Here is a 26,389-nt window from a genome sequence, read left to right on the forward strand (position 1 = left end):
AGGCTCTTGTTGGCCAGCATGGACACGATGAGCCGAAATGGCCTCCTTCCACGCTGTAAACTTCTATGATTATAGATCATAACCTCTACCCCCCATTTTTTCGGAAAGCAGGAGCTGATTCTGTTATTCTCATTTACACCTCTTCCAGACCCATCTTTTAAGAACATAATAGGAGCAGGAGTAGGCCGCTTGGCCCCTCGAGCCTGCTCTGCCATTCAATAAGATCATGGCTGATCTGATCTTGGTCTCAACTCCACTTCTCTGCCCGCTCCCCATAACCTTCGACTCCCTTATCGTTCAAAAATCTGTCTATCTCCACCTTAAATATATTCAATGAGCCAGCCTCCAAAGCTCGCTGGGATAGAGAATTCGAAAGATTCATGGCCCTCAGAGAAGAAATTCCTCCTTGTCTCCATTTTAAATTGGTGACCCTTTATTTTGAAACTATGCCTCCCTAGTTCTAGATTCCCCCACGAGGGGAAACATCCTCTCTGCATCTACCCTGTCAAGCCCCCTCATAATCTTATACGTTTCAATAAGATCACCTCTCATTCTTCTAAACTCCAATGAGTATAGGCCCAACCTGCTCAATCTTTCTTCATAAGACAATCCTCTCATCTCAGGAATCAACCTAGTGAACCTTCTTTAAACTGCCTCCTGGTAAGTATATCCCTCCTTAAATAAGGAGGCCAAAACTGTATGCATTACCGCCCCCTTTTGCCTTGCACCATCATCCCTTTTGCCATTCAATCTCTCCTGCCGTCCACCCTATCACTGACCTTTCCTTTTGTACTTTCCTCCCATCCCGCCTTTCCCTGCCTCTGTACTTGCTTAAAATCCGTTACATCTGTAGTGTATGTAGCACACAAATCACTGACTCCACACGGTCTGGTGTTGATCTAACTGCTGTGACCTTCGTCTTTTATTGAACAGCTCCAGAGTGACTCTCAGGTGTGGTGGTCAGTCTTTTATACTGCCTCTTGCAGTTACTTTCAGGTCTCCTACCACAGCGCCCTCTGTGGTGTACCATTGTGCTTATTATACATTTAAGATACCATGACAATACACACATCAATACATAACAACATCTGTAACATTTTCCAATTCTGATGAAAGGTCATCAGTCTGAAACATTAACTCTGTTTCTCTCCCCACAGATACTGCCTCACTTGCTGAGTATTTACAGCATTTTCTGTTTTAATTTTAGATTTCCAATGTCCGCAGTATTTTGCTTTTGCACAGGTTTTTTTATCTTGAGCAGTTCAGCTCACTCTATCTGACTAGGTCTGGCCTTGACGTATGCTCACCAAGCAACGAGGCAGGTCTAATGACTAGAAACAAAACCGTGACACGTGCAGTTGGATTCTCAGATGTCCTCAGTTGCTGTTGACTGACACCCACAATACAAACAGGGTAGTTGCCACATAACCAAACTCTCAACTTGGCAGGACTGCTCATTGAAATATCAGTACCCCATAAATTCACACAGCGTTGGATGTAGGGCTTGATTTGACATGAACCTTTAATAATTAAGGTTGTTGTTATCATATGAACATTTAATGGGCCAAGGGCCCAGGGGCAACATGGGTTTGCCCACACTACGATGTGTGCGCGCAGCACTAGGTCTGTGCAGCAGAGCAGGTCTCCAGTCGTCTTGGTTAACCCTTGCCACTGGATAAAGGCCTAGCTCTGTCAAGCCCATATGGTGGCTGATGTGCAACGGTCATGACACATTAAAAAAATCCAAGCACTGGCATCCTCCACCGCCTCAACTGGAGTTCAGGACTGGGACATCGGGTCCTTCATTGAAACATCTGTGAACTCATGTGGAAGCAAGTCATCCTCGTTCGAGGGACCGCCTATGATATGATGATGATTTAATGGTTCCTCTCTCTGCTATTTAAATGGGTTAATAGAGAAAGAAATTTGGTACAAGTTTTCTTACGACTCAGGCAGCAACATCGCTGACAGTAAATACAACCTATAGTTTCCAGATTTTCTTTAACCATAGTCTTTTGCTCTGATTATGCAAAATATTTGGAGCACAAGATGTAAATAGTGGCTCGATGAAGTCTTCATGCATTTCCTGCCTAGCACACAGTAAAATAACTATCTAAATACCTCACTAGGTTATTTTCTTCACCACCCATCACAAAGAACATAACATAAGAAATAGGAACAGGAGTAGGCCGTACGGCCCCTCGAGCCTGCTCCGCCATTCAATAATATCATGGCTGATCTGATCATGGACTCAGCTCCACTTAACCCTTTATTCCCTTATCATTTAAGAAACTGTCTATTTCTGTCTTAAATTTATTCCATGTCCCAGCTTCCACAGCTCTCTGAGGCAGCGAATTCCACAGATTTACAACCATCAGAAGAAATTTCTCCTCATCCCTGTTTTAAATGAGCGGCCCTTTATTCTAAGATCATGCCCTCTAGTTCTAGTCTCCCCCATCAGTGGAAACATCCTCTCTGCATCCACCTTGTCAAGCCCCCTCATAATCTTATATGTTTCGATAAGATCACCTCTCATTCTTCTGAATTCCAATAAGGCCCAATCTACTCAACCTTTCCTCATAAGTCAACCCCCTCATCCCTGGAATCAACCTAGTGAACCTTCTCTGAACTGCCTCCAAAAGTAAGTATATCCTTTCGTAAATACGGAAACCAAAACTGCACACAGTATTCCAAGTGTGGCCTCACCAATACCTTGTATAGCTGTAGCAAGACTTCCCTGTTTTTATACTCCATCCCCTTTGCAATAAAGAGATTTTATGTAAATGGTAGCCATATATTTCCACAATCCATTGCACAGAAACATGGAAAAAAAGAGCAGCAACTCACCTTGAAGAAGGCCCACGGTCTGCTGAGATGAACCATGAATCCTGATGAGCTGCCAGTCAAAGTCGTCATCAGTACCTTGGACATATTCACAGGGACCAGAATCTTCATCAAAGGTGCATTCTCCTGTTGACAATGAAGCAGACGGTTTAGTTTTCCTGTGGAATTTTCAGTGACCTAACCAACTCACTGAACCAAGCCAGACAGAAACCAACATAAAGTGTTCTTTTCTCACCAATGTTTTTCCCTTCCCTGAAAGCATCGACTCCTTCCTGGGGCAAAGTTCCAAATGGCACCAGATGCCCTCCGGTAACTTTGCCCAGGTGGCCACTATTCCTGTGCGAGCCTGGACGGATTGCTTTGGAGAAGTATTTTATCACAGGGACCATCACAGCAAAGACCAATCCTGTACTCCCCACTGTCCCCACATACGCACACACAATTTTAGTGGAAGTTGATTGTTAAGGTGGAAACCCCGACCAACTTTCCCCTCCTTAACTCAAGCCAATAATAGACCCCAGCCCCCACCAGTGTCCTGGTTGAAATCAGCTAATCAGCACAGATTGAGTCTTCCTGGTCTTCACTAGCTATTCAGTAGAATAAACTAATCGCCTTGCCACCAATAAACAAGGTTTTTTTTTTTAAAAAGACGAGTGAAGCTGGGATTGTTCTCCTTAGAGCAGCAAAGGACATTAATGGAGCTGTTCACAATTGTGAAGGATTTTAGAAAAGTAAATAAGGAGAAACTGTTTCCACTGGCAGGAGGGTTGGTAACCAGAGGAAATAGATTTAAAATAATTAGAATCATAGAATGATTACAGCACGGAAGGCGGCCATTTGGCCCATGCCGGCTCTCTGCAAGAGCACCTCACAGGTAGTCTCACTCCCCTGTCCTTTCCCCATAGCCCTGCAAATTATTTTCTTGCAGATACTTATCCAACTCCCTTTTGAAAGCCACAACTGAGCCCGCCTTCATCACCCTTTCAGGCAGTGCATTAGAGATCCTAACCACTCACTGCGTAAAGACGGTTTTCTCAATGTCACCTTTGGTTCTTCTGCCAATCACCTTAAATCTGTGTCCTCTGGTTCTCGACCCTTCCCCCAAAGGGAACAGTTTCTCTCTATTTACTATGTCTGGACACCTGATGATTTTGAACACCTCGATCAAATCTCCTCATAACCTTCTCTGCTCGAAGGAGAACAACTCCAGCTTCTCCAGAGTATTCACGTAACTGAAGTCCCTTATCCCTGAATCATTTTTTTCTGCATCCTCTCCAAGACCTTCACATCTTTCCTAAAGTCATCATCATCATAGGCAGTCCCTCGAAACGAGGATGACTTGCTTCCATGCTGAAAAGGGATGAGTTCGCAGGTGTTTCAATGCAGGACCTAATATTTCGGATCCCGAACTACATTGTGAAGGGTGGAAGATGCCTGTGCGGGATTTTTTTTTAAACGTGTGGTGGCCGTTGCACAACAGCCACCACACGGGTTTCCTAAAGTGCGGTGCCCAGAATTGGACCCAATACACCAGTTGAGACAGAACCAGTGTTTTATACAGGTTCGTCATAATTTCACGCTTTTGAACTCTATACCTCTATTCATGAAGCGCAGGATCGTGTAAGTTTTTAAACTGCGTTCTCAACCTGCCCTGCCACCTTCAACAATTTGAGCACATATACCCCTCAGCCTCTCTGTTCATCCGCCCCTTTAGGATTGTATCCTTTAGTTTACATTTCCTCTCCTCATTCTTCCTACCAAAATGTATCACTTCATACTTTTCTGCATTAAATGTCATCTGTCACGAGTCTGCCCATTCCACTAGCCTGTCTATGTCCTCTTGAAGTCTATCACTATCCTCCTCACTGTTTACTATATTTCCAAGTTTTGTATCATCTGTAAATTTTGAAATTGTGCCTTGTACATCAACATCCAAGTCATTAATATGCATCAATAAAAGCAGTGGTCCTAGAACCGACCCCTCGGGAACACCACTCTTTCCAGTTTGAAAAACAACTGTTCACCACTACTCTCTCTATTTCCTGTCATGTAGCCAATTTCGTATCCATGCTGCCTTTTATTCCATCGGCTTCAAGTTTGCTGGCAAGCCTATGATGTGGCACTTTGTCGAACGCCTTTTAGAAATCCATGTACACCATGCCAACCGCATTGCCCTCATCAATCCTCTCTGTTACTTCATTAAAAAACTCGATCAAGTTGTTAAACACGATTTGCCTTTAACAAATCCATGCTGGCTTTCTTTAATTAATCCACAATTGTCCAAGTGACTGTTAATTTTGTCCCTGATTATTGTTTCTAAAAGCTTCCCCACTACTGAGGTTAAACTGACTGGCTTATAGTTGTTGGATTTATCTTTACACCCTTCTTTGAACAAGGGTATAACATTTGCAATTCTCCAGTCCTCTGGCACCGTTTCTAAGGAGGATTGAAAGATTATGGCCAGTACCTCTGCGATTTCTTCCTTCACTTCCCTTTGCGTGCTCGGATGCATCCAATCCGATCCTGGTGACTTATCTACTTAAAGTACAACCAGCCTTTCTAGTACCCCGTCTTTATCAATTCTTATCCCATCCTGTATTTCCTCTACCTCCTCCTTTACTATGTCTATGGCAAGTATCTTCTTCCTTGGTGAAGACAAAGCAAAGTACTCATTTAGCACCACAGCCATATTCTCTGCCTCCATGCGTAGGTCTCCTTTTTGGTCCCTAATCAGCCTCACCCTTCCTCTTACTACCCATTTACTATTTATATGCCTATAGAAGACTTTTGGATTCCCTTTTATGTTAGTTGCCAATCTATTCTCATACTCTCTTTGCCCCTCTTATTTCCTTTTTCACTTCCCCTCTGAACTTTCTATATTTAGCCTTATTCTCAGATGTATTCTCGACCTGACAACTGTCATATGCGCTCTTTTTCTGCTACATCTTACTCTCTATCTCTTTCATTATCCAAGGAGCTCTGACTTTAGTTGCTCTACCTTTCCCCCTAGTGGGAATGTACCTCGACTGTAACCAAACTATTTCCTCTTTTAAAGGCAGCCCATTCTTCCACTACAGCTGTGCCTGCCAATCTATGATTCCAATTTACCCGGGCCAAATCCGTTCTCATCCCACTGAAATTTGCCTTCCCCCAATTACGTATTTTAACTCTAGCTTGCTCCCTGTCCTTTTCCATAGCTAATCTAACCCTTATGATACTATGATCACTGTTCCGTAAATGCTCACCTACTGACACGTGCTCCACTTGACCGACCTCATTCCCCAGAACCAGATCCAGCAATGCCTCCTTCCTCATTGGGCCGAAAACATACTGATCAAGAATGTTATCCTGCACACACTTCAGAAATTCTTTCCCCTCTCTGCCCTTTACACGAGTATCCCAGATTATATTAGGATACTTGAAGTCTCCCATTATCATTCCTCTAAATTTCTTGCATCTCTCTAATTTCTCTGCAAATTTGCTCCTCCACATTTTTCCCACTAGTTGGTAGCCTCTCGAATACACCTAGTAGTGGCACCTCTATTATTTCTTACCTCTAGCCATATAGATTCTGTCCTTGACATCCTTTCACCAGCACTACAACCAATACTGCCACACCACCTCTTATCTTTCCTTCCCCATCATTCCCAAACACACTATATCCAGGGATAATAAATACCCAATCCTGCCCTTTTTTGAGTCAGGTCTCCGTTATTGCCATGACATCATATTCCCATGTGGCTATTTGCGCCTGCAGCTCATTAACCTTGTTTACTATGCTTCGTGCATTCACATACATACACTGTAAACCTATCTTCGACCATTCTGTGTTCTCTCTTAATCTGACCTCATCTAATACCTTACTCTTTCTTGCTTTAGTGCTATCCATCTCTTCCAATCTTTTGTGCCCTTTGTTTCTCCTTTCTAATGCTACATCCTGGTACCCAACCTCTACCAACTTAGTTTAAACCCTCCGCGACAGCACTAGCAAATCTCCCCACGAGGTCCCATATCGCTTCACAGGAGCGTTATCAAAATTTTGCACCGACTCACCGAGAGACATTGGAACAGGTGACCAAAAGCTGAGTCAAAGAGGTAGGTTATAAGCAGCATCTTAAAGGAGGAGAGAGAGAGAGAGAGAGAGGTGGAGAGATGGAGTGGTTTAGGAAGGGAATTGCAGAGCTTGGAGCTGAGGCAGCTGAAAGCACAGTTACCAATGGTGGAGTCATGAAAATTGGCAATGCACAGGGGGCCAGAATTAGAGGAACGCAGAGTTCTCAGAGGATTGTAGAATGTTAGAGATATGGAACTAACTCAGCAAAGAGCAACAATCAGACAAGGAAGTTATCACATTGCTATTTGTGGGATTTTGCTGTGCACAAATTAGCTGCCACGTTTCCTACATTACAGTGACTACACTTTAAAGGTACTTCACTGGCTCTAAAGTGCTTTGGGGCTTCTTGAGGTCATGAAAGATGCTATATAAATGCAAGCCTTATTTTTAGTGCAATCTCAAGAGTGTTAATGATCTGAAATGGTTTTCTTTATGTCTTAACCACAGCTCTCAAATTGTTCATCTGGTTTGAATTCAATTATTGCATTTCAATTGAATAATTAATTTCAGTCATTCTAGATGGAGCACACAGACAGTAGCTGTAATGTACGAAAAGCGGCAACTAATTTGTACACAGCAAGCTCCCACAAACAGCAATGTGATAATGACCCGATAATCTGTTTTTTTTAAAGTGATGTTGATGCTGCGGGGGGCGGGGGGGGGGGGAAGAGGTCATTCAATATTTTGGGAGTCACAATGCAGCTTGTGTTGAACAGCGCACAAAGTAAAATCCAGTAAAGAAAGAGGGTGTAAATGAGAGAGACAGAGCAAAAAAGACAGACAGTTAGAAGTAGAGACAGAAACAGAAAGATATATAATATAGACAAGACAGACTGATAGCCATAGGAGAAAAGACACAGGAAAAAAGAGAGACAGAGTCAGTCAGAAAGAGACAGACAGACAGAGAGAGAGGGGGAGACAGAGAGAGAGAGAGGGGGACACACATATTAAGGAAAAGAAAGATAGAAACAGGAGAGATACAGACTGACAAAGCCAAAGGGAGAAAGAGACAAGGAAAACAGAGAAAAAAAGCAAAAAACATCGACACAGGGAAGGAAAGAAAGAAAGAAGGAAGGAAGAAAGGAAGGAAGGAAGGAAAGAAAAGATTAAGAAACAAAAAGAGAAAGATATCGGCAGACTGATATAGCCATTGGGGGAAAGACAGAGGAAAAATCAGAACGAGACAGACAGAAAGAGAAAGAGAGACAGACTGAAAGAGAGGTAGTGAGAGAGACAGACAGAGATGGAGAGATAGAGAGAGACATGCGCACACACAAAGAGATACAAAGAGAAAGGGTTGGATCTGGGACTGATGATTTGGACGCTGATAGTAGGCAGCAGATGATGTTCATAGAAACATAGAAACATAGAAAATAGGTGCAGGAGTAGGCCATTCGGCCCTTCTAGCCTGCACCGCCATTCAATGAGTTCATGGCTGAACATTCAACTTCAGTACCCCATTCCTGCTTTCTCGCCATACCCCTTGATCCCCCTAGCAGTAAGGACCTCATCTAACTCCTTTTTGAATATATTTAGTGAATTGGCCTCAACAACTTTCTGTGGTAGAGAATTCCACAGGTTCACCACTCTCTGGGTGAAGAAGTTCCTCCGCATCTCGGTCCTAAATGGCTTACCCCTTATCCTTAGACTGTGACCCCTGGTTCTGGACTTCCCCAACATTGGGAACATTCTTCCTGCATCTAACCTGTCTAACCCCGTCAGAATTTTATATGTTTCTATGAGGTCCCCTCTCATTCTTCTGAACTCCAGTGAATACAAGCCCAGTTGATCCAGTCTTTCTTGATAGGTCAGTCCCGCCATCCCGGGAATCAGTCTGGTGAACCTTCGCTGCACTCCCTCAATAGCAAGAATGTCCTTCCTCAGGTTAGGAGACCAAAACTGTACACAATACTCCAGGTGTGGCCTCACCAATGCCCTGTACAACTGTAGCAACACCTCCCTGCCCCTGTACTCAAATCCCCTTGCTATGAAGGCCAACATGCCATTTGCTTTCTTAACCGCCTGCTGCACCTGCATGCCAACCTTCAATGACTGATGTACCATGACACCCAGGTCTCTTTGCACCTCCCCTTTTCCTAATCTGTCACCATTCAGATAATAGTCTGTCTCTCTGTTTTTACCACCAAAGTGGATAACCTCACATTTATCCACATTATACTTCATCTGCCATGCATTTGCCCACTCACCTAACCTATCCAAGTCGCTCTGCAGCCTCACAGCATCCTCCTCGCAGCTCACAGTGCCACCCAACTTATTGTCATCCGCAAATTTGGAGATACTACATTTAATCCCCTCATCTAAATCATTAATGTACAGTGTAAACAGCTGGGGCCCCAGCACAGAACCTTGCGGTACCCCACTAGTCACTGCCTGCCATTCTGAAAAGTACCCATTTACTCCTACTCTTTGCTTCCTGTCTGACAACCAGTTCTCAATCCATGTCAGTACACTACCCCCAATCCCATGTGCTCTAACTTTGCACATCAATCTCTTGTGTGGGACCTTGTCGAACGCCTTCTGAAAGTCCAAATATACCACATCAACTGGTTCTCCCTTATCCACTCTACTGGAAACATCCTCAAAAAATTCCAGAAGATTTGTCAAGCATGATTTCCCTTTCACAAATCCATGCTGACTTGGACCTATCATGTCACCTCTTTCCAAATGCACTGCTATGACATCCTTAATAATTGATTCCATCATTTTACCCACTACCGATGTCAGGCTGACCGGTCTATAATTCCCTGTTTTCTCTCTCCCTCCTTTTTTAAAAAGTGGGGTTACATTGGCTACCCTCCACTCCATAGGAACTGATCCAGAGTCAATGGAATGTTGGAAAATGACTGTCAACGCATCCACTATTTCCAAGGCCACCTCCTTAAGTACTCTGGGATGCAGTCCATCAGGCCCTGGGGATTTATCGGCCTTCAATCCCATCAATTTCCCCAACACAATTTCCCGGCTAATAAGGATTTCCCTCAGTTCCTCCTCCTTACTAGACCCCCCGACCCTTTTATAACCGGAAGGTTGTTCGTGTCCTCCTTCGTGAATACCGAACCAAAGTACTTGTTCAATTGGTCCGCCATTTCTTTGTTCCCCGTTATGACTTCCCCTGATTCTGACTGCAGGGGACCTACATTTGTCTTTACTAACCTTTTTCTCTTTACATATCTATAGAAACTTTTGCAATCCGTCTTAATGTTCCCTGCAAGCTTCTTCTCATACTCCATTTTCCCTGCCCTAATCAAACCCTTTGTCCTCCTCTGCTGAGTTCTAAATTTCTCCCAGTCCCCAGGTTCGCTGCTATTTCTGGCCAATTTGTATGCCACTTCCTTGGCTTTAATACTATCCCTGATTTCCCTTGATAGCCACGGTTGAGCCACCTTCCCTTTTTTATTTCTATGCCAGACAGGAATGTACAATTGTTGTAGTTCATCCATGCGGTCTCTAAATGTCTGCCATTGCCCATCCACAGTCAACCCCTTAAGTATCATTCGCCAATCCATCTCAGCCAATTCACGCCTCATACCTTCAAAGTTAGCCTTCTTTAAGTTCTGGACCATGGTCTCTGAATTAACTGTTTCATTCTCCATCCTAATGCAGAATTCCACCATATTATGGTCACTCTTCCCCAAGGGGCCTCGCACAACGAGATTGCTAATTAATCCTTTCTCATTACATAACACCCAGTCTAAGATGGCCTCCCCCCTAGTTGGTTCCTCGACATATTGGTCTAAAAAACCATCCCTTATGCACTCCAGAAAATCCTCCTCCACCGTATTGCTTCCAGTTTGGTTAGCCCAATCTATGTGCATATTAAAGTCACCCATGTTCATAGTTAGAAGCAGCAGAGAAATAAACCATCAAATCTGATAAAATATCAGGAAATGTATAATAGTACATAATTATGAGGCGTTATCCATTCTGTTTTTCCCATTACTTCTTATTGCTAACTTCATGCTTTCTTCTCTCCAGTGATTTAACCAGTCATTATTTAAAACCACGCCGTCAGTGGAAAAAATCGCAAGCGACCAAATGTCATCGCTCCAATTATCAGACACAAACTAGTTTAGCTCAGTGATTCCTGCACTACCATAACTTAAGGTGTATGAGATGCTGCTCAGACAAAGCTTTACCAACATGCTGTTTGCTTTTTCATGTTCATTTATCATCAATGAAAAAAAGTGTTAATCTTGCACGGCTTCATTTTCAGTTTAGCAATTTCCCATACTTGGTTTTATATCCATATTATATCAAATCACATTTATAATTTGTTCAAATTTTTGAAAAACAGCTTTTTATATTTACAATCGTAGATGTTTATGGCACAGGAAGAGGCCATTTGGTCCATGCTGGCCGAAAAAGAGTTATCCAGCCTAATCCCACTTTGCAGGTTATGGTACTTCATGTGCATATCCAGGTACTTTTTAAATGCCATGAGGGTTTCAGCCTCTACCACCCTTTGAGCCAGTGAGTTCCAGACCCCCACCATCTTCTGGGTGAAATAATTTCTCTTCAATTTTCCCCTTATCCTTCAACCAATTACTTTAAATCTATGTCCCCCTGGTCATTAAACTCTCTGTTAATGGAAATAGGTAAAAGAATTATAGAATGGTTACAGCACATGAAGCGGCCATTCGGCCTGTCGAGCCCGTGCCAGCTCTCTGCAAGAGCACTTCAGCTAGCCCCACTCCGCTTTCCCCGTAGCCCTGCAATTTTTTTTCCTTCAGTTACTTATCCAATTCCCCTTTGAAAGCTACAATTGAATCTGCCTCCACCACCCTCTCAGGCAGTGCATTCCAGATCCTAACTACTCGCTGTGTAAAGACAGTTTTCCTCATGTTGCCTTTGGTTCTTCTGCCAATCACCTTAAATCTGTGTCCTCTGGTTCTCAACCCTTCAGCCAATGGAACAGTTTCTCTATCTACTCTGTCCAGACCCCTGATGATTTTGAACACCTCTATCAAATCTCCTCTCAACCTTCTCTGCGCGAAGAACAACTCCAGCTTCTCCAGTCTATTCAGGTAACTGAAGTCCCTCATCCCTGGAACCATTTTTGTAAATCATCCTGTACTCTCTCTAAGGCCTTTACATCATTCCTAAAATGTGTTGCTCAGATCCTTCCTATCTATCTATCTGGGCCCCTCATAATGTTATACATCTCAAGTAAATCTCTCTCAGCCTCCTCTGTTCCAAAGAAAACAAACCCAACCTGTCCAATCTTTCCTCATAGCTAAAATTCACCAATACTGGCAATATCCTCATAGATCTTCTCTGTACCCTCTCTAGTGCAACCACATATTTCCTGTAATGTGGTGACCAGAACTGTACGCAGTACTCTAGCTGTGGCCTAAATAGTGTTTTATACAGTTCAAGCACAACCTCCCTGCTCTTATATTCTGTGCCTCAACTATTCAGTATGGCTTCTTAACTACCTTATCTACTTGTCCTGCTACCTTCAGGGATCAGTGAACATGCACTGGGTTCCTCTACACTTCTCAGTATCTCACCATTTATTGAGTATTCCCTTGCCTGATTAGCCCTCCCCAAAGGCATTATCCCACACTTCTCCGGATTGAATTCCATTTTTCCACATTTCTACCCACATAACCAGTCCATTGATATCTTCCTGCTTTCTTCCTTACTATCAACCACATGGCCAATTTTTGTATCATCTGCAAACTTCTTAATCATGTCCCCTACATTGAAATCTAAATCATTAATATATACTACAAAAATCAAGGGACCTAGAACTGAGCCTTGTGAAACCACCTTCCAGTCACAAAAACACTAGACGATAATTACCATTTGCTTCCTGCCACTGAGCCAATTTTGGATCCAACTTGCCATTTTCCCTTAGATCTTATGGACTTTTACTTTTCTGACAAGTCTGCCATGTTGCACCTTGTCAAAAGTCCTTGCTAAAATCCATGTAGACTACATCAAATGCACTACCCTCATTTCCACTCGTTGCCTACTCAAAAAATGCAATCAAGTGAGTCAAGCACGACCTTCCCTTAACAAATCCATGCCGACAGTCCTTGATTAATCCGTGCCTTTCTAAATGACAATCAATACTGTTCCTCAGAATTTTTTCCAATAATTTTTCCACCACAAAGGTTAGGCTGACTGGGCTGTAATCTATTCCTTTCTCCCTTTTGAAACAATGGTACAACATTAGCAGTCTTCTAGCACCACGCCTGTAGCCAGAGTGGATTGGAAAATAATGCTTAGAACTGCCGTATTTCTCTCCTTGCCTGGAATACATTTTATCTGGGCCTGGCAATGTTTCTACTTTCAAAGATGCTAAACCCCATAATATTTCTTCTCTCACTATGTTTATCTCATAATATTTCACAATCCTCCTCCTTAACTACAATGTCTGCATCATTTCACTCTTATGAAAACAGACACAATGTATTAAATAAGAACCATACCCATGTCTTATGCCTCCACACACAGGTTACCCTTTTGGTCTCCATTAGGCCCTTAGTTATCCTCTTGCTCTTTATGCATTTATAAAATATTTGAGTTTTCCTTGATTTTACTTGCCAATATTTTTTCATGGCCTCTCTTTGCTTCCCTAATATCCTTTTTAATTTCACCCCTGCACTTTCTATACTCCTCTAGACTTTCTGCAGTATTGACCACTCCATATCTGACAAAAGATGCTCTTTATTTCCTTATCGTACCTTGTATGCTCCTTGACATCCAGAGGGCTGTAAATTCGGAAGTCCCACCCTTTTTCTTTGTGGAAACATATTTGCTCTGTACCCTCACTATCTTCTCCTTGAATGACTCCCACTGCTCTAACACTGATTTACCTTCAAGTAGCTGTTTCCAATCACTTGAATCACATCTCAGCTTTGTAAAATTGGTCTTTCCCCAATTGAGAAGTTTTATTCCTGGTCTATCACTGTCCTTTTCCATAACTATGCTAAATCTAACTGATTTATGATCACCACTACCAAAATGCTCTCCCACTGATGCCCTTTCTATCTGCCCAGCTTCATTCCCTAAAACGAAGCCCAGAACTGCCCCTTTCATATTAGGCTTGCTACGTACTGGCTAATAAAGTTCTCCTGAAAGAATTTTAAGAATTCTGCATGCTCGATACCTCCTCACTTTGCCTCTTTGTCGACTAGTTTGCCAAAGTGAAGGAAATTCGGCAATTTGGGTCTTAATTAGGGTTGCCAATTCTGGTTGATCGCATTCCTGGAGATTTAATCAAATGACCTCCCACCACAAACTGCCCCACCCACTCAGCGCTTATTTATCCTATCTCCAATGTTTTATATTTAATAAATAAAAATGTTCAAAATTATGTAAAAAATACTTTTTTTTTTAAATAACCTTATGATTTTTCTCCAAGGTTCGCAGTAGTGTCAGGGACATTAATCTTTAATTCCTGGAGACTCCAGGACAATCCTGGAGGGTCGTCAATCCCAGTCCCAATACCAAATAGAGTCAAATAGTTTGCACTCACTCCATGTGAAGGCACTGGAGGGTTGCTGGTGTCCATGGAACTGTATCCAGCATGAATTCACACCAACAGGAACTAAAAAAAAACCTGCTGCTTACACATTCTAAATTATAATGGGATCCATTACAGGGTGTATTACAGGGTACATTATATGAGTTTTGATTCAAATTCCAAGGTCTCACTACATCAGTTTTCCACAGACTAGTGGCAGACATAGACCCAGGAAACCAGGTGCAACAGCAGAAATACCAAAAGCCAACTCATGGACACTGGGCTGCCAGAAGTCAAATGGAAGCATCTTAAGCAAGAAGTTGCATTCAGTTACCGCCTTTAACACAGTAAAACATTCCAAAGCACTTCACAGGAGTATTATCAAACACAATTTGGCACCATACCATATTAGTCAAAGAGGTAGGTTTTAAGGAACATCTTAAAGGAGGAGAAAGGTAGAGAGGTGGAGAGGTTTCGGGAGGGAATTCCAGAGTTTAGATAAGAACATAAGAAATAGGAGCAGGAGTAGGCCATGCGGCCCCTCGAGCCTGCTCCGCCATTTAATACAATCATGGCTGATCCGATCATGGACTCAAGTCCACTTCCCTGCCTGCTCCCCATAACCCCTTATTCCCTTAGCGGTTAAGAAACTATTTCTGTCTTAAATTTATTCAATGTCCCAGCTTCCATAGCTCTCTGAGGCAGCGAATCCCACAGATTCACAACCCTCTGAGAAAATAAATGTCTCATTTACGTTTTAAATGGGCGGCCCCTTATTCTAAAATAATGCCCTCTAGTTCTAGTCCTCTATCAGTGGAAACATCCTCTCTGCATCCATCTTGTCAAGCCCCCTCATAATCTTATATGTTTCGATAAGATCACCTAAATTCCAATGAGTAGAGGCCCAACTTACTCAACCTTTTCTCATAATTCAACCACTTCATCTCCGGAATCAACCTAGTGAACCTTCTCTGAACTGCCTCCAAACCAAGTATATCCTTTCGTAAATATGTAAACCAAAACTGCACGCAGTATTCCAAGTGTGGCCTCACCAATACCCTGTATAACTGTAGCAAGACTTCCCTGCTTTTATACTCCATCCCCTTTGCAATAAAGGCCAAGATTCCATTGGTCTTCCTGATCATTTGCTGTACCTGCATACTATCCTTTTGTGTTTCATGCACAAGTGCCCCCAGATCCCGCTGTACTGCAGCACTTTGCAATCTTTCTCCATTTAAACAATAACTTGCTCTTTGATTTTTTTCTGCCAAAGTGCATGACCTCACACTTTCCAAAAGTATACACCATCTGCCAAATTTTTGCCCACTCACTTAGCCTCTCTATGTCCTTTTGCAGATTTTTTGTGTCCTCCTCACACATTGCTTTTCCTCCCATCTTTGTATCGTCAGCAAACTTGGCTACATTACACTCGGTCCCTTCTTCTAAGTCGTTAATATAGATTGTAAATAGTTGGGGTCCCAGCACTGATCCCTGTGGCACCCCACTAGTTACTGGTTGCCAACCAGAGAATGAACCATTTATCCCGATTCTCTGTTTTCTGTTAGTTAGCCAATCCTCTATTCATGCTAATATATTACCTCCAACCCCGTGAACTTTTATCTTGTGCAGTAATCTTTTATGTGGCACCTTGTCAAATGCTTTCTGGAAGTCCAACTACACCACATCCACTGGTTCCCCTTTATCCACCCTGTTCGTTACATCTTCAAAAAGAGTTCCAGCAATTTGTCAAACATGACTTCCCCTTCATAACTCCATGCTGACTCTGCCTGACCGAATTTTGCTTTTATAAATGTCCTGCTACTGCTTCTTTAATAATGGATTCCAACATTTTCCCAACTACAGATGAAAGGCTAACTGGTCTATAGTTTCCTGCTTTTTGTCTGCCTCCTTTTTTAAATAGGGGCATTACATTTGCAGTTTTCCAATCTGCTGGGACCTCCCCAGAATCCAGGTAATTTTGGTAAATTTGAGAGACACAAGTACCAGATGTTTTCAACTAGGCAATAAAATTATTGTTTACTATTTGAGCAGAGGAATTGGGAGTTAATAGGTTAACAAATTCCACATACTAGTGGGCTAGATTTTCGTTTTTCAAAAACGGTAGTTTAACACCAAAATTACTGTTTTCCCTGTGCTACTGTTTTTAGGCCCAACTTTCGGCCTCTACAGCATCTGTAAAGTCAGCATAGCATGAGGATTCGTGGCGCAAACCGCGAGTTTCGGCAACTTTAGTCCGGGGCTGGTAGCACTGTGCGAGAGGCTTTTGGAGGGAAGAGAAACAAAAAAAAATTGCAAAAAACATTCAATAAACATTCAAAAAAACCCTTGCCTACTAAATCACTGCGAAATAATTTAAAAATAAAAACTTTAACTTATCCTTTTGCAAATCTTCATACTTACCGCTACTGGCAGGACTGCATCGACAGGTTTGACCCGGTCAGTATTCTGGGTGTGGCGTACAAGTCCCGAGAGAGCCGAAAGTACGACGGTAACACAATCCGTGGCGTTGTACATCGTTTCACGTCGGCGCTCCTCTCCCCAGCGATACGTGAAAGCGCTGCCGCAAAGAGGTCACCGAGGATCCCGCCGACTGGGTTTTCGCCGTGGAGGGTCAAATCGCGGCGAAAACTTGGTCGCAAAGTCGGCGAAAATCTAGACCACTGTATCATAACATTGTCATGTGTTTGTGCGAGGTCTGTTGTGTATACATATGAATTTACAACAATTGATTTCAGACACTGGGGCGGGGGAATGTGCTGACTTAGAGTGACATTACCTTCAGGCTGCAAGCTCCATTCAATTTCATTCAAACAGTGTTGAGGTAGCTGAAGCAACTCACATCAACATGACAATAATCAGCAGAAACGTGGTACAAATGCATGGATCATTTAACTATCAAAGTGCAATTATCTTGTCATTAAAGCAATGTAACCTCATTTCCTCAATTCAAAAGAAATCCACTGCTGACCATTATTAAGCAAGAAATCAACCCTCTGTGAATTTCTTTTTACTTGACAATGTTTTTCTCTCACTGACACCCCCCCCCCCCCACCCCCGCACCTCCCAACTTTCTCCTCCGATCTCCTGAAAGCACTGACAATTACTGCAGTGCATTTTCACAACTGCTAGCAGCCCTCAACATCTTGGAAAATTAGCAATGAAGCCATTATGGCGTCAATGGCAGAGATTAGTTAGGATTGAGCCTGGCACCTTTTGGTCTCTATGGCACAGTACCACACCACATGACACGATTACCCATTAAGCTACTGGGGGAACAAAACGTGTGGACTTTTGTCATTGCAACAAACAATGCTACCTTCTGGAAGGGCCAGAAAAAAGGCCGTAAAAGTAACATTTCCCATCTCATTACTTCAGAGAAATCAAATTCAGTCCAATATTGTTGTATAGTTAATTTTAGACGACTCCATTATTCATACATTCTATCTGCCACAAGTTTCCCAGGATAAAGCTATGATCACCAAACATTGGCTCATTACATGCTTCCATTGTTATTTGTATTGCACTTGTCCTCATTCCTATGTTTGGATATTGCTGCACCAAGTGTGTAAAAACAATTTGGGTAATCGCGATTCTCCACCCACTTGGGGGGGGGGGGGGGGGGGGGGGAAGGTACCAATTCTCCTTTGTTATAACAGATTAAAGAGGTTCCACTATACTCATTCCATCCAGTTTAACACACAAAATTCTTTTGTGAAGGTGTTTTCTCTCTTCTTTCCCCCTTCTTTTTCTTGCTGGCATATAAAGTAGGATATTGATTTCTGAGTGGATCATTCACTAGAAAAAATGGTGCTACTAATCACAGCAGGCAGCTAATATCTTCCGAGGTATTCACATGAGCAAAGTGAGTCTCTTATGTAGCTAATAACAGGGAGCTGCTATGACTGAATTTGCTCAGTTGCACTCCAAGGGCAGTCAGATACGAGAAATTACATAGAATATTATTGTACTGATAGTTAAAATCATGGGGCTAGACTTTCCACTGTGATCGCTATCGCTCAAAAATATTTCTGGCCTTAGTACTTTTTTTATTTTTCATTTTCGCTGGAATATCACCTATTTTAAAAACCGCTAATTTTGTCTATTAATTTTTGGCGATCGCCATAGCGATGTGAAATGGGCCTCAGCGATGTATTCAGTCATGCAAAGTCTGTGTCCATAGCAATGGCCGTTCTGCACATGCGCGTTTTTTTTTAAGCAAAGTAGTTTTCCCGCGATTCAAGAGTTCAGGGGTCACCTGCGCATGCTCAGAAGAGTGAGAGAGAGAGAGAGAGAGAGAGAGAGAGAGAGAGAGAGAGGAAGAGAAGGGAAGCAGTCTGTTAAGGTTAAGGATGTCTAGTGATACGAGTATGCAGCAGGAGGAGTGTCTGAGAGAAGGAGGGCGAAAGCCTTCTCAGATGAGGCGAATGAGGTCCTCCTTAATGAGGTGGAGACAATTAACCCGGGGTGGGCGTGGGAAACCTCCCCCCTCCTCCCCCCCCCCGCCGGGACCCATCAAAAAACATGGGGCAATATCGCCACCATTGTTTCATCTGTGGCAGGCCAGTGCCGCAAGAGGTGGAACAGCCTGGTTGCTTTGGCAAGAGTAAGTATTAAATTATTACATTTTAAATTGTAATGATGCACTGAATTAATTAGAATGTAAATCTGCCAGATTGTAATTAAGCTGGGTAGCTTCCCCGCTAAGATTTGGACGAGGGTCGGAACCTCCACCCTTTAAGTCTAATTTTGCTGAAATGCCTTACATTTAATCAACAGTATTAATTATTATTTAAAGGAATGACTGGAAACACAGACCGCAAACATTCGGCATTTCTACCACTTTAGTTTAGAATGAGAATGTGTTGTGTTCTGTGAGCAAGTCTTTAACTTGGGCACCGTCTCCTTTTTGGTTATGTTGGTGGATGGGGCACGACTGAGCACTAAGGGGTCCGGTCACCTTTACCCAGACTGTGTGAATCTCTCCGGCTGCTGTCACTCACACAATGACCCAGTCTGGACTAGGGGAGAGCTGCTCTGGCTCACTGTCTGCCCTGGGACACTTTGGGACATTAGCTCCGGCCACACGGAGGTCTCCGAGCACAGCCCATGGACACGGTGCCCCCTCCCATTACAGTCCTGTAATTGCCGAGCTCACCAGCAGCCCCGATTTCCCCCCCACCCCGCCGAGGGACCTCCATCAATTCAAATAAACCGCCTACCTCCTTTCAGGCGCCGAATGGCACGGCCCGCGGATAGGGCCTTTCCTGGAGATTGTATGCGAGATGTTTGGTGTCGAGCATTAGTTCCAAAACACAATCTTATTAAATATTTTCACTGAACGTAGATGTTATAACCATGCATCCATTGTGGATACAAACTCCGTATTAGCATACAATGTTAAAGTTATGGATTAATAGAATGTGAGTGACTAATTGTGGATTACAATATCTGTTGCGTTTCCGTAATAGTACCTAGTCAATTAGCTTATGACTGCTCTTGTCACATTTGCAGAGGAAGATATCTAAGAATCATGTGGAGCAGAGGCAGACCAGAGGAGGGCCTGCTGAGCTCCACCCGCTCGCGGACTTAGAGGAACGTGCCACAGCACTTGTGGGCACCCACAGTCGTTCTGCAACCTGTGGTGGTGCAGATCCCGTTGTTGTACCACGTGAGTAATGTAAAGCAGTGGTAAACCAGTGGTAATTTAAAGTAATTTAATGGCATTTCATTATAACATATGATTGATGTAATGTTATGCATGCAGCTTCTGTACTCTCATGTTAATCATATATAACGTCCCTCGTTCACATTTATTGCAGTAGTGTTGCTCCTCGTACATATGCCAGCGCACCGCAAGCACTCTCATGTCTACCCTTCTCTTCTAATAACCTCAATTATGTTTGCAGCTACCCAGACTCCCCAGGTGCAAAGGGAGGCTCCTGCACCAACCCCTTTACGCATCCAGGCAAATCGAGATTATTCCTTCACACTCCTTGTTATGTCTCAAATAAATCAATATAACTGAGTACTGTAGACTTGAGTGACCTTAGTCTCTTTATTCTGACTTCAGAGTGCTGGCAGAGCATGGGAGGCCTGCTTATATGCAGTGCTCCCAAGGGATGCTGGGATCCCTTGGGACTCCAACAGATGCGCCCTCTGGTGGCAGTAGAATGCTGGTTCAAAAGTGTTGCATACATAACATCACTTCCCCCGCCCCACCAAAGTCAATAGTACACTTATTTACAGGGTGAGACGATCTGGGGCTTTCCGCTCCCTAGTCGATCGTCTCGGTACAAACACAGGTGCAGGTGAGTTGGTTGGGCCTTTGCTGGGCTGCTGCGCAGCTGGCCTTGCTGGGCTGCTGGGGATGATGAGTTCAGCTTCGTGGTCAACCGTGATGTCGGTTGCCACTTGTGTGTGTATCGGAGGGTCGAAGTTGGTGGTGTCCTCTTCAGGTTGCTCGTGGCTGTCTGTGAATCGTAGTTTGGTTTGGTCCAAATGCTTTCTGCAAGTTTGTCCTCAAATACCCTATTCCCTTCTTTGGCTACGACAGTGCCAGCAAGCCATTTGGGACCATGTCCATAGTTGAGTACAAATACAGGGCCATTGGCTTCAATATAGCGTGACAAATTTGCACGATCATGGTACATGCTTTGTTGATGTTGCCTGCCCTCGACATGATAATGTAGATCAGGGTGGACTAGAGAGAGCCTTGTTTTGAGTGCCCTTTTCATGAGCAATTCGGCAAGGGGATCCCCGGTGAGCAAGTGGGGTCTTGTGCAGTAGCTGAACAGGACTCGGGACAGGCAGGTCTGCAGGCAGCCTTCCGACACGCGTTTCAAGCTTTGCTTGATGGTTTGGACTACCCGTTCTGCCTGGCTGTTACACGTGGGCTTTAACGGGGCAGATGTGACGCGCTTGATCCCATTGCGGGTCATAAATTCCTTGAATTCAGCGCTGGTGAAGCACGACCCATTGTCGCTGACAAGGACATCAGGCAGGCCATGTGTGGCAAACATGGCTCATAGGCTTTCGATGGTGGCAGTGGACGTACTTACACACTCAATCCATTTTGAATAAGCATCCACAACAACCAAGAAAATTTTGCCTAGAAACGGGCCAGCGAAGTCAACGTGGATCCTAGACCACGGTTTGGAGGGCCATGAATACAAACTTAGCGGTGCCTGCCTGGATGCATTGCTCAGTTGCTAGCAAGTATTGCATTGGTGCACGCAAGACTCCAAATCTGAGTCAATGCCGGGCCACCACAGAAGGGATCTGGCAATAGCTTTCATCATTACTATGCCTAGGTGGGTACTGTGTAGGTCGCATATGAACGTTTCCCTGCCTTTCTTAGACAAAACCACGCGATTACCCCACAAAAGACAGTCCGCCTGTGTGGACATTTTGCCTTTGCGCCGCTGGAACGGCTTGATCTCTTCATGCATCTCCGCTGGGACACTGGAATAGCTCCCATGGAGGACACAGTTTTTTTTTACAAGGGACAGTAAAGGATCCTGGCTGGTCCAGGTCCTGATCTGGCGGGCCGCAACGGGTGACTTTTCGTTTTCAAATGCATCCATCACCAAGAGCAAGTCTGCAGGCCATGCCATTTCCACCCCGGTGGTGGGCAATGGTAGCCGACTGAGAGCATCAACGCAGTTCTCTGTGCCTGGCCTGTGGCAAATTACATAGTTATATGCAGACAGCGTGAGCGCCCATCTTTGGATGCGAGCAGAGGGATTGGTATTAATACCTTTGCTCTCTGAGAACAGTGATATGAGCGGCTTATGGTCAGTTTCTAACTCGAACTTAAGCCAAACAGATACTGGTGCATTTTTTTCACCCTGTAAACGCATGCCAGAGCTTCTTTTTCAATCATGCTGTAGGCCCTTTCGGCCTTGGACAAACTCTTGGACGCATAAGCGACCTGTTGCAATGTTCCCAATTCGTTTGCTTGTTGGTAACACACACCCGACCCCGTACGAAGATGCTTCGCAAGCTAGCACTGAATATTTACGTGGGTCATACATAACAAGCAATTTGTTTCTCAAAAGCAGTCTCTTGTGATTTCCCCCATACCCAGTCATCTCCTTTGCGTAGCAACACATAGAGATTCTAGCAAAGTGCTTAACCCAGGTAGGAAATTACCAAAATAATTGAAGAGTCCCAGGAACAACCGCAGTTCCGTCACGTTCTGTGGTCTCGGCGTGTTCTTGATGGCCTCCGTGGGTCTGATGCCGTCTGCCACGATTCTTCTCCCTAAAAACGGGACCTCTGGCACCAGGAAAACACACTTTGAGCGTTTCAACCTGAGTCCCACACGATCTAGCCGACTTAGAACCTCTTCCAGGTTCTGCAAGTGTTCGAAGGTGTCCCGACCTGTGATCAATATGTCATTCTGGAAAACCACGATGCGCGGAACCGACTTTAGCAGACGCTCCATGTTCCTTTGAAAAATAGCCGCGGCCGATCGAAACCCAAATGCGCATCTAATGTAGATGAACAGATCTTTGTGCGTGTTGATGCAGGTGAGGCCTTTCGAAGATTCCACCAGCTCCTGCATCATGTAGGCCGAGGTCAGGTCCAACTTGGTGAACGTTTTCCCTCCTGCCAGCGTCGCAAATAGGTCGTCTGCTTTGGGTAGCAGGTACTGGTCCTGCAGCGAAAAACGTTTAATCGATACTTTATAGTCCCCACAAATTCTGACCGTGCCATCGCCCTTGAGAACCGGAACAATCGGACTGGCCCATTCGTTGAACTCAACCGGCGCGATGATGCCCTCTCATTTCAGTCTATCCAGCTCGATCTCCACTTTCTCTCGCATCATGTATGGCACTGCACGTGCCTTGTGGTGGATGGGTCATGTACCGGGAACCAAATGGATCTGCACCTTCGTCCCAGAGAAATTTCCGATGCCTGGCTCAAACAACGACGGGAACTTGCTCAAAACCTGGGCACGAGGCGTAGTCAACGGACGAAAGCGCTCAGGTGTCGTCCCACTTCCAGCGGATTTTTCCCAGACAGCTTTTGCTGAACAGTGTGGGGCCATCTCCTGGTACAATCCATAGGGGTAGTTTGTACACCGCTCCATCATAAGAGACTTTTACTGCTGCACCGCCAATTACAGGGATCAGATCTTTAGTGTAAGTTCTCAGCTTGGTATGAATAGGGCTCAGCTTGGGCCTTTGTGCCTTGTTGCACCACAGTCTCTCGAAGGCCTTTTTGCTCATGATAGACTGACTCGCACCCGTGTCTAATTCCATGGATACTGGAATTCCATTCAGTTCAACTTTTAACGTGATCGGTGGACATTTCGTGGTGAAGGTATGTACCCCGTATACTTCTGCCTCCTCGGTTCGAGTCTCTAGTTCAGTTTGATCCTCCAAGGATCGATCTTCCTCTGCAACATGATGGTTTGCAGCTTGTCTGCACATTCGCTGGAGGTGTCCCATTGTTCCACAACCTTTGCACACATAGTGTTTGAAGCAGCATTAATGGGCTCGATGATCACCTCCGCAGCGCCAACAAGGTGTTAATTGCCTCGCATTCACATTTGATGGCGGACTCTGAGTCATCTGAGGTCGTGCAGCTGCAGGCATGTACGTTCTGCCATACGTTACTTTGTGTACAGTACTTGCCGATGCATCTTTATGCTGAGAAATTTGTTTGGTGTTATCTCTGGTGGACATAAATGCCTGGGCTATCGTTATGGCTTTGCTCAGGTTCGGTGTTTCAACAGTCAATAGTTTGCGAAGGATAATCTCATGGCCAACGCCAAGCACAAAAAAATCTTAGCATTTGCTCCAGGAATCCATCAAGTTCGCAATGTCCTGCAAGGCGCTTTAGTTAGGCGACGTAGCTCGCCACTTCCTGGCCTTCAGACCGTTGACATGTGCAAAATTGATAGCTTGCCATCAGAACTCTCTCCTTCGGATTTAGGTGCTCCTGGACCAGCAAACACAGTTCTTCATACAATTTGGTTGTTGGTTTCACCGGAGCAAGAAGATTCTTTATGAGGACATAGGTTGTTGCCCCACAAACGGTGAGTAGAATCGCCCTTCATTTGGCAGCGTTCTCATTCCCTTCCAGCTCGTTAGCCACGAAGTATTGGTCGAGTCGCTCCACGAAGGCTTCCCAATCATCACCTTCTGAGAATTTCTCCAGGATACCAACAATTCTCTGCATTTTCGCGTGATGGTTCGTTATCTATTACTCTTCACCAGTTGTTATGTCTCAAATAAAGCAATGTGACTGAGTACTGTAGACTTGAGTAAGTGTGACCTTAGTCTCTTTATTCTGACTCCAGAGTGCTGGCACAGCATGGGAGGCCTGCTTATATGCAGAGCTCCCAAGGGTTGCTGGGATTCCTTGGGACTCCAACAGATGCGCCCTCTGGTGGTGCTAGAATGCTGGTTACAAGGTGTTGCATACATAATACTCCTGATTTGTGCCTTGTAGATGATGGAAAGACTTTGGGGAGTCAGGCGGTGAGACACTTGCCGCAGAATACCCAGCCTCTGGCACGGTCTTGTTGCCACAGTATTTATGTGGCTGGTCCAGTTAAGTTTTTGGTCAATGGTCATCCCAGGTTGTTGATGGTGGGGGATTCAGCGATGGTAATGCCGCTGAATATCAAGTGGAGGTGGTTACATGCTTGTTGGAGATGGTCATTGACCAGCACTAGTGTGGCATGAATGTGACTTGCCACTTATCAGCCCAAGTCTGAATGTCATCCAGGTCTTGCTGCATGCGGGCATGGACTGCTTCATTTTCTGAGGAGTTGTGAATGGAACTGAACACTGCAATCATCAGTGATCATCCCCACTTCTGACTTTATAATGGAGGGAAAGTCATTGATGAAGCAGCTAAAGATGGTTGGGCCTAGGACACTGCCCTGAGAAACTCCGCAGCTACATCCTGGGGCTGGGATGATTGACCTCCAACAACCACACCCATCTTCCTTTGTGCTAGATATGACTCCAACCAGTGGAACGTTATCCCCTGATTCCCATTGACTTCAATTTTATTAGGGCTCCTTGATGCCACTCTCGGTCAAATGCTGCCTTTATGTCAAAGGCAGTCACTCTCACCTCACCTCTGGAATTCAGCTCTTTTGTCCATGTTTGGACCAAGGCTGTAATGAGATCTGCAGCCAAGTGGTCCTGGTGGAACCCAAACTGAGCATCTGTGAGCAGGTTATTGGTGAGTAAGTGCCACTTGATAGCACTGTCGATGGCACCTTCCATCACTTTGCTGATGATTGAGAGTAGACTGATGGGGTGGTAATTGGCCGGATTGGATTTGTCCTGCTTTTTGTGGACAGGACATAGCTGGGCAGTTTTCTACATTGTCGGTAGATGGCAATGTTGTGGCTGCATTGGAACACCTTGGCTAAAGGTGCGGCTAGTTCTGAAGCACAAGTTTTCAGCACGACAGCTGGGATGTTGTCGAGGCCCATCGCCTTTGCTGTATCCAGTGCGCTCAACCGTTTCTTGATATCACGTAGAGTGAATTGAATTGGCTGAAGACTGGCTTCTGTGATGGTGGGGACCTCAGGAGGAGGCCAATATGGATCATCGTAATTATTTCATTTCATGTCCCAAGATATTTCCAAATAGTGAAGTTGGTAGCAATCTCACCTGAGTCAGAAGGTTGTGGGTTCAAGCCCCAGTCCAGAATGTGAACACATAATCTTGACAGAAATTTCAGTGCAGCACTCAAGAAGTGCTTGCATTGTTATCTTTTGGGTGAGTTAATCTGAAGCCCTGTCTGCCTGCTCAGGTGGAAACTAAAGAGCAGAGAAGTCATCTCGTGCTCTGGTCAACATTCCTTTTCAACAAATATTACCACAAAAAAAAATGAACTCATCATTCATCTCATTTGCTGTTTCTAGTACCTTGCCCTGCACAAAT

At 44.3% G+C, this 26,389-nt stretch overlaps 1 protein-coding gene across 14 annotated transcripts in view; it reads right to left on the minus strand.

Moving 5' to 3' along the window:
* Positions 1 to 26,389, minus strand: part of ptprub (protein tyrosine phosphatase receptor type Ub) — a 1,307,170-nt gene that overhangs the window by 855,550 nt on the left and 425,231 nt on the right. For all 14 annotated transcript variants that reach the window (XM_070898914.1, XM_070898921.1, XM_070898913.1 and 11 more), the window contains one exon: positions 2,848 to 2,970. In XM_070898914.1, the coding sequence (XP_070755015.1) occupies positions 2,848 to 2,970 (123 nt within the window). The remainder of the gene's footprint in view (positions 1 to 2,847; positions 2,971 to 26,389) is intronic.

Source organism: Pristiophorus japonicus, chromosome 14, assembly GCF_044704955.1.
Source record: "Pristiophorus japonicus isolate sPriJap1 chromosome 14, sPriJap1.hap1, whole genome shotgun sequence".
NCBI classification, from domain to species: Eukaryota; Metazoa; Chordata; class Chondrichthyes; family Pristiophoridae; genus Pristiophorus; species Pristiophorus japonicus.